Genomic DNA, 8867 nt, shown 5'->3' with positions numbered 1-8867 from the left:
CCACAGCACGTTGTAGTTGGCAATCCGCAGAGTCACGGGGTCCTGAGGGGCCTCCGCCGTACTTCCCAGTACGAAGTACGGATTGGATGGGGACGTAGCGGCCTGCCACAGCTGCGGACAGTGATGGAGGTCGTACATGAGGATGAACTCATACGTACACACACATATATAGATACAGATAAACATAGATATTTACGTACGCACACGCACGTCCGATAAAAACACAAAGGATGGGTCCCGTACAGCTCATCCCCCCCCTCCCCCCTCCCCCCCCCCATACACACACACCATATATCGGTAGCCTCGCTGCTCCAGCACTTGCAGCCGGTGGTCGTTACCCGTGAATAAGGGGTCCAAGTTGAGCATGGTGGAGACCTGTACGGGGTACGACAGGAGGTACGATGGCCAGTGCAGTACGATACGAATGGACATGTAGTACGGCAGAGCGTACGGTCGGGTATTGCCGGAAAGGAAAGCGACAGCAAGCAATGATACTTTTGACAGCCGTTCATTGGACACGGTGGCTAGACGGACACCGCGGCTGCAGGTGCTTCTGCCGCCACTGATATTGCAGCAGAACAGTACATATCTGTACGAGCGGAACAACGATAAAAAGGCCCCCTCGCTGGTGGACTGTGTAGGGCCAGCATATGTATGTATGCATGTATGTATGTATGTATGTATGTATGTATGTATGTATGTATGTATGTATGTATGTATGTATGCATGCATGTATGTATGACTTAGATTACACTGCGGGCCGCGAGAGCCGGGGGCCGAAGCCGAAACACAGCGCAAGGGTCGGGAGCACACAGCACAAGTCGGTTAGTCTTGTGTGCTCCCGACCCCGACTCAGACTGCCAACACTCTACGCAGCCACTCCGCAGCCCCTCCATCCGGGGTTGGCGCTGCATTGAATACACCACGAAGGGCTCTCAGGTCCCACTAGAGCGTTTCCACAAGTCTCAGCTAGGGCAAAGTCAAAGGCTCTCTGAAACAACCCCCTAAAACACCACCAACGAAAACGGGATTCGAAGGGAAAACAAACAAACAAACAAAAATTCGGTTAGGGCAGTCCCGGCAGGGGAGGGCTCCTGATATACCTAACAGGCCAACAAAAAAACCTCCAAGATATAAAGGCTAAGAGAGCTCGACACCACAAGACGTCTTGCAACCACCTTAAAACAACTGACCTCCACCACCTGTCCCTTCCTGGGCTGGTCCAGGGGAGAAGTAGGCTTATAAAGAAAAGGGATCCCGCACAAGCCTGATCACCACTGCAGGGGCCCGGGATAGTCCGGCGAAACCACCAAAGCGTTAGCGTTGCTACGACACACAGCTCCTAGACCCTGTATGTATGTATGTATGTATGTATGTATGTATGTATGTATGTATGTATGTATGTATGTATGTATGTATGTATGTATGTATGTGGCAGGGCAGGTTGTTGTTTGGCAGATACAGCTTATCAAGGGATGTGTTTGTGATGTCCGCACCTGGCCCCAAAACTTGGTTTTGTTGACAGGATTCCAGCAAAGGTCCGTACAGTTGTACGGCTGGTAACCGCAGCCCCAATCGTACATTTCGTCGGGCGCTGGCATGAAGATGGGGGTCACCACAACTGCCACCCCCCGCCCACACACACATACATACATACATACATACAGCCGCAGCCCCAAGAGGGTGGGCAAGGCAGTTGAAAGGGAGGGAGGGAGGACAGAGCGGTGTGTTGGGAGGGGGTGAGATGGCGTTCAGATGTTTAAGCTGTTGTCTTGCCATGTGCACACACATACACACACATACATACACATACATGCATACATACGATAATAAACACATTATCAACTCGCCGCTTAGCTAGACACCCAAGCCTCAATCCTCATCATCATCATCAGCTTTCAACGACATAGATCTTACAAGCGCACTTGAAGCCATCACGGCAGTTGTACGGCCCCAGGAACAGCGTACGTCGCTCCCGTAGCGCGTACAACATGCCCGGTCTGTCGTCAGGCTCTCTGAGCATGTCTCTGCCGTACAGTATCAGCGCCGTTTCCCCCTGGAGGGGAGGTGATGTCTTCCAAATAACTCCCGCCACGTCGATCTCTAGCTGCTTTACCACTTGGGGGTCCACCTTCAGGGGCGGCGGGGGGGGGGGAGGGCGCAGGGGGCAGGGGGCAGGACTTGAGGTGACGGACGTAACGACAGACGTACAGAGCTGTTCACCCTTTAGACAGCAGCGCGCGGGACCGCCAGCTGACACATACACAGGCCGCCCTGCTGCTGCTGCGCAATCAAAACTGCGCTCGAAAGTACGGCAAATCGTTTGAGGCAGAGTTCTTAACGGTATCCACGGATAGCTTACATCAACAAAAGGACCCCATTCAGGCTGTTAGCATCTGAATTGACTTACTTATTTGAGGAGTTACGAGGTTCAGGAGTTGAGAGGCAAAACGCATCTTTTGCATATTTACCTAAAACTCATTTAGGCGGAGGCGGTGGCAGCTATGACAGCGGTGACAGACGTGGCGACAGATTACGGGAGGTGAGGTGCCGCAGGCGGCGGACACGGATACGGATGCGGATACGGACGCGAAGACAAACACACCCCACCCCACCACCCCTCCCCATTTCCTTACCCGAACTCTACCGCCCTCCCCTACCCCACACCTGCCGACACACACACACACACACCCGGGACCCCCCACCTTGCTCATGATATCCTCCGAAATATCCCACCACCCGGCGTCCAACGTGGCACAGTGGGGCTGCCTCCGTACGACAGTCGCCAACAGCTCCGATCCGAATGTGGCGATCAGCATGGCCTCCCTCAGCGACTGAGCCACCCTGCGACGTGAAAAGGGGGGGGAGGGAGGGGAAGAGAGGGGGTACGCAGTAACAAACCAGCCCTAAACATACCCCCACAACCCCACCACCACTTCCCCCCGACACTGCTTTAGACTCTGCCCGCATTTCTTATCCTGGTTAGGATTTCGCCGTACATACATACATACATACATACATACATACATACATACATAGGCAGGCGGCTGGCAGAGGTTAAGGCCTGACTTCTGCTCCCAGTCGACCCAGTCGACCCGGGTTCAAATCCGCCTGCCGGCTCCTCGGCTGTTTGAGGAGTGATGAAATGGGAGGTGGCCCCCCATCATATGGACGGTGTAGGACGTGATAATATCAACTTGCGAGCTGACCAGGAACTAAGTTGATGCGCCGTTGATCCGCTAGATTTGGTTGGATGCTGGTGGTGAGTTGTCGAACCCAACGAATACATTCCGAAGTCGGATGGGGTGACGGATTAGGGTGCCCCTCTAGCAGGGGAGAGCAGGGACTGCCCCGGGAAAGGGGGCCGCTGGCGAAGTTAACCACCCTGTAACAACATACATACATACACACACCGGTAGTTCCCCCACTCACTGGTTCCCCAGGCCTCTCTCAGCCAGGTCCTTGGCGTTACGTACGGAAACTGAGTACGGCAAGGTGGAAGAGAGGGACCCCCGGGGGAATCAGGTGTGAAACCCCAAATGAGGTCCGTCGGGAGGGTGCGGGTGAGGGTGGGGGTGCGGGTGGGGGCCGGAGTGAGAGGACAAAGGAGGGAACAAGTCGAAGGGGAGGCAGATAGCACCTTGCGAGTGGCGATGTTGGTCTACCAGCCCCCCGCACACATACACACACATACATACATACATGCACACATTCCCCCCACACGCACGCATACACACATACAGCCCAGGAGCACCCGCGTCCAGACTCGGCTTTTCCCCCCCCACACCCACCAGCCCACCCCCCGCGACTCAACTACACCCATGGCCACATCCACCTAGACAGACAGACAGACAGACAGACAGCTGCCCACCGCCCCACCCACCCGCACTGGCTGTGAGGACACTGGCCAGCCCGACCGCCAGCAGCACCAGGAACACCCCCACAGCCGCACAGGGGACGAACGGCACCTCGCGCACGGCGACCAGGGTGGCCTTTCAAACAAGGGGGAGGTTACGTGGCGGGAGGTGGGTGGGGCGGGGTGGGGAGGGGAGAGATGGGGTGGGGCGGGGTGATGTCAGTCGAATGGGGTGGGGTTGGATGGCTGGAAGGGCCCACATAGCGAGAGATGGATCAGGTTGCACATGGCATGACGTGCAGGCAGGTGGGGCAGGAGGGCGGAGGAGGCGGAGGGAGGAGCCGTGCCGGTGGAAGGCGCGCGACAGCGGCTTTCGGTGGGCGAAGCGGGTTAAGGGAATGAAGGAGAAGGAAAGGAGGGGGAGAGAGAGTTGCAGGTCGATGCCGGAGAGGACGAAAGGCGGAGAGGTGGCCCCATTGCAGCATGGAGGTGAAAGCGGAAGATGAAAACATGTATTCCGTAGCAAGTGTGAAATGTTTACCGGGAAAGACAAAGACAAGGCGGAGGACAGTGGAGAGTTGGGAAGGCAGTTGGCGAGCGATGCAAGGATGCGCCGTAATCACTGCTGGGTGTGGCGCAGCGCTATGATGTAGATAACTACGCGTGGTGTGGAAAGTCCTCTTTTCTTTTACTTCAAGCCGAGCATTTGATAACCTGAAAGACGCACCTGCCATAACTTCTTGAGACGGCCTGCTGCACGTCTTGCGTGCCTCCGCTCCCGCCGGAACATGACTGTCTCAACCCGATAAATTGGAAGATGATTATTTGCTTAACTAAGCAGAAACCTCTACGAGGTTTCGAACATACGAAGTTGTCGTCGTGCATAAACTAGCCATGTTTTCATTCATAACTGCGTTCCACAGATTCGTTGCTAACAAGCTTCAATGTGGTTCAATTCATTCCTTGAAGCGAGGCCTTTCGCATGGTAAGAATGTGACGACGAAGTTCCCCATAGCGTAAGAGTACTCCTCAGCCTCAAACGTCCTCAATAAATCTTTGCATACAGGTATGAAAGTTTATCTGAGAGGACCAGCTAGCCAGCAGTTGGTCAGCCAAGGCAACAGTCTAATTATTACGGTACCACCTAATTGGAGCAGGAATACGAAACAAAAAGCACAAGAAACGAGCACAACCAGAAGGATGAAGGATGTACGGATTTATGGACATGAGCACCGGCGTTACATTAGCTACAGCGTTGCAGGATTCAGTTGCGTGTGAGTGCACGGCAGCCGGCGTAGGCGGCTTGCACAGCGACACACATGATCTGGGACTTATCTGTATTGCTAGGCACAGTAATTATATTCTCATGAAATCTGCATCTCAAAGCCTGGGCACAGGATTTTAATGCCAGCTGCCCCATCCATATGGTGCCACAGCGAACGTTAAGAGCCCATAATGTACTCCTAATCGTGATGGTGATATGGTTCATGTGTTCTTGCCTTGGCCTCGTGAACCCTACCCGTTAGCCAACCATCGCACCTCTAAGGTCGTCAGTTGCAAAGTATGAAGGGCAAATGAAGCAGGCCCAGGCTTAATGCAGCTCTGCAGTTAGGAATTCCGACTACAACGGCAGCGCGGATCGGATCATATTCGCCTCCAGACTGGTTTTGTATCTGGTACGTCAGAAATACGTCAGAGATCGCGCAGGAGCCACGATTGACCAAACCAGGACACGTAATGAACACAACAAAATTTGCAACCTTTATTTCCGTAGGCTCAGGGACCTTTTCACGCAATTTTCTGAAAGGCATTTGGGTGAGTACCAGTTTGTGTGAGAATGTCCCTGACCATTGACCTTCATTTTCAGGCCAGCGTTAAAGATATATGTGCGACCACTTTATGGTTTATGGGATTCCACGGCCTTGGATTTTCTGGAGAATCTTAAGTAAGGCTGCCAGCGAGTCGCCTGACACACGCAGGAAGTACCCAATCTAACCAATAATGGTTTTGCGCAATTTTAACGGCAATAATTCATGGAGTCTCAAGGGCCCGCCAGCAGTTCGGCAAGGTGATACACGGAGCCGTTAACCGCGAGTGCCGCAGACGGAACCGTTTACCGCGAGTACCACCAGGGAGGCGTGCTGTGGCCAGGCAATTTTCGGTGGCAGTTGCGGTAATCCATCCATGGTCAGCACCATATGTCATTAGGGAACGTTGTCAATCTACCTCAGATGACGGGATCGGCAGTAGTTGTGCTTTGCTTCCCTAGCTTTATGTTTCCTAGCTGGGCATTCCTCCTGTCAAGAGTAAAGGTTAACATAGTCTGCGAAAATATGATATTGCACAAAAAAATCTTTGGGGGCTCTCTGCAAAGTATAAGCATCGTCAAAAACAGGCAACGGTTGTGCGTTGGGGCATCCAATTCCCAAATCTCTTCATTCCTGGCACATTTCGTCAACCGCAGCTTCGAGACCTAGGACACCAGACTGTATACATACATCACTATGCATCTATCATGCTGACGACGGCGCTTGCTTACGCTTTCGCTGCGCTTATTACAACAAACTTTCTACTTTTCTATGCCGCTGCCGGGCCTGATCCTAGCCCTTTAAATAACTGCTCTCAGTTCCTTCAAGTTATTACGCGAGGACAACGGCAAACACTGAAAGGAGCAGTCCAAAATGTGCAAGCTCTATCATTCCATGTTGCGCTTGAACGCCTGAACCCGACGATTAACATATCTAGGCTGACGCAGCTGGAAGCATGGATTGCAGCCAACAAGAGCAAAGCCGGGAGCTATTTCGACTCCGCCGCGCACTGCCTGGCGCATCGCCGATCCCCCCGCGCGTACTATGGCCGCCCAATCTTTTCCATCCTTCTCGAATACTTCAAACGGCAAGTCCCCAAATCCTTACTCCTTGTCATCATGCTCTCTTTATCCCACCCACCCTAATGACCGTGCTGCCGCGCCGCGCGTGCAAAGCGCACAGCGCGTGCCACCTTCCCCCACCATCTCCCCCTCTCCCGGCACACACCTTTCTTTCCCCTTTCCCTTTCCAAAAAACCACACAGCCCTTGGGGTATCCGCCAAATCGCCACGAACCTTCGTGAAGCGTGCGCCGGCGCGGGCCTCCCCTGCGAGCTGGTGGTCAACGTGGACAACCCTCACGAGGCGGGCGACTGGGCCGAGGTGGCGCACGCGTCGAGGGGGTTCGTGGTACCCGTGTTTTCCGCCAACATCCACGAGGCGCGCGGCTACAACCGGGCCGCCCGGGCCGCCCGGGGAAAGTACCTCATCATTTGGCAGGTACTCAGACCACGGGGGGAAGAGAGCTGAGGTACGGCACGTACGCCGTACACAATGGGGTCCCAGATTCGAAGAGGCCAGTAGCTGAGGCGCTTGGGGTGGTTGGCTTGCTCGGGGGGTCGTTGAGGGGAAGGGGGGCCCGCTTGGAGGCGGCAGGGGTGTGTTTTGAGGTGGGGAGTGGAGAAGTGGAGGAGTGGGGAAAGGGAAATTGTGTATGTGAGGTATTGGATAGGAACCGTAGAGAGAGAGGGGATTTTAATGAGACCCGGACACCGGACGTAGGGGCCTTCTCCTTATACACACACATACACACACATGTACGCACCAACACGCGCGCGCGCCTCCCCTCTCTCCCTCTCTCCCTCTCCCCCACGCCTCCTCCCCCAATGTGCCGCCCACAACCCACCTCCCCCTCCCCCCCCTCCCTCTCCTCCTCCTTCCTCAGGACGACCAGCTGGCCCCCCCCGCCGCCGCCTCCTCCCCCCCCTCCGCCTGGTTGCGGCACCTGATGGCGCTCTTCCGCTCCCGGCCCCAGCTGGGCCTTGTGGGTATGAACACGTACCGGCTGTGCAGGGACCGGGAGCCCACCAACAGGTTCGGAGCGACGCCGTGGCAGCCTGACCCGCAGACGGGGGTGAGCTGGTCGTTTGTGCAGGTGTGTTTGGGGGGAGGGGGAGGGGGTAAGACGAACCACTGGCGAATGGAGCAGATACCAAAGACGGGTAGCCTAGAAATGGGGGGAAGGGGGGAGAGGAGGGAAGGGAAGTGGGGAGGAGCTGGGGGGAAAGGGGGCTTTAGGGCCTACAGCTGGAGTCTGGTTTGGGTGTATGTATGTATGTATGTATGTATGTATGTATGTATGTATGTATGTATGTATGTATGTATGTATGTATGCGTGTATAAAATCTATTGACTGGGTTTGTGCGCAGCCGTGATTCGGTTATGATCCTTGTTGCTTCGTCTTAGCTCCCCAACCCCCCCAACCATCACCGCAACGGCGATTATGTCGGTTATAACCGTTATTAACCGCCCCCACTTTCCCCCCCACATCTCAACTCCCCTCTTTCTCCCACCCCACGTCCCCGGGGGTTGGTTAGTTCGTTGACTTCGCCCCCCTGGTCATCCGTACATCCGTATTCTGGTCCCTGGGGGGCTTGGAGGAGGGTTTCACTCGGAGGGGTGATTGCGGCATCTGGGGCGACTGGGAGCTCAGTAACCGGGCCTGGCTGTCAGGGTGGCAGGTAAGCTGGTTTCGGAGGTATGTGGGGGGAAAAGGGGGTTTCCCCCGCCGATGGGTGATGTGTGGGGCGGGGTGGGACGTGTGTGTATGTATATACATATATATAGATACCACATGCCTTCGTGTGCAACAAGCCAAGGATCGAAAAAGCCAAATTGCCGTAAGACTCCAGCTGGCAATTGGTGGTTTGGGACATCGTTTGACCGTTTCAAGATTCTTGGCTTGTTGCACACGAAGGCATGTGGTTAAAACCACACAAAGTCTCCCTACACACACACACAATACATATTGCTCTCCCCTCCACTCCCCACCTTTCCCCTCCACTCCCCCCCGCTCCCCGCTCCCGTCTTTGGCATCAGCTTCTTTCGCCCGAGGTTCGTCTTACCCCCCGCTCCCCTTCCCCCCTCTTCCCTCCCCCCCCCGGGCAGGTGGTTTCCTCCACTTGCCCAATCGGGGGGGTGACG

At 55.1% G+C, this 8867-nt stretch overlaps 3 protein-coding genes across 3 annotated transcripts in view; 1 reads left to right on the top strand and 2 right to left on the bottom strand.

The window, feature by feature from the left end:
- cyc7 (guanylyl and adenylyl cyclase family member) overlaps nucleotides 1–1601 on the bottom strand; it is a gene marked incomplete at both ends in the record, with an annotated part of 7746 nt that extends 6145 nt beyond the window's left edge. The window contains 3 exons of the mRNA XM_002955585.1: nucleotides 5–111; nucleotides 289–375; nucleotides 1497–1601. Coding sequence (XP_002955631.1) covers nucleotides 5–111; nucleotides 289–375; nucleotides 1497–1601 — 299 coding nt within the window. The remainder of the gene's footprint in view (nucleotides 1–4; nucleotides 112–288; nucleotides 376–1496) is intronic.
- Nucleotides 1602–1891: 290 nt separating this feature from the next.
- Nucleotides 1892–4646, bottom strand: VOLCADRAFT_96601 (uncharacterized protein; the record flags this gene model as incomplete). Its single annotated transcript, XM_002955584.1, has 5 exons — nucleotides 1892–2131; nucleotides 2706–2844; nucleotides 3433–3481; nucleotides 3884–3992; nucleotides 4584–4646. The coding sequence occupies 5 exons, from the start codon at nucleotides 4644–4646 to the stop codon at nucleotides 1892–1894; spliced, it is 600 nt and encodes a 199-aa protein (XP_002955630.1).
- Nucleotides 4647–5889: 1243 nt separating this feature from the next.
- The window catches only part of VOLCADRAFT_106909 (uncharacterized protein), a gene marked incomplete at both ends in the record, with an annotated part of 4283 nt that continues 1305 nt past the window's right edge, over nucleotides 5890–8867 (top strand). The window contains 6 exons of the mRNA XM_002955648.1: nucleotides 5890–5924; nucleotides 6929–7163; nucleotides 7609–7818; nucleotides 8261–8404; nucleotides 8763–8777; nucleotides 8832–8867. Of these exons, the coding sequence (XP_002955694.1) occupies nucleotides 5890–5924; nucleotides 6929–7163; nucleotides 7609–7818; nucleotides 8261–8404; nucleotides 8763–8777; nucleotides 8832–8867 (675 nt within the window). The remainder of the gene's footprint in view (nucleotides 5925–6928; nucleotides 7164–7608; nucleotides 7819–8260; nucleotides 8405–8762; nucleotides 8778–8831) is intronic.

Source organism: Volvox carteri (assembly GCF_000143455.1).
Source record: "Volvox carteri f. nagariensis unplaced genomic scaffold VOLCAscaffold_53, whole genome shotgun sequence".
Taxonomy (NCBI): Eukaryota; Viridiplantae; Chlorophyta; class Chlorophyceae; order Chlamydomonadales; family Volvocaceae; genus Volvox; species Volvox carteri.
The sequence above is the reverse complement of the archived record's forward strand: the minus strand, read 5'-3'. Positions and strand labels throughout refer to the sequence as shown.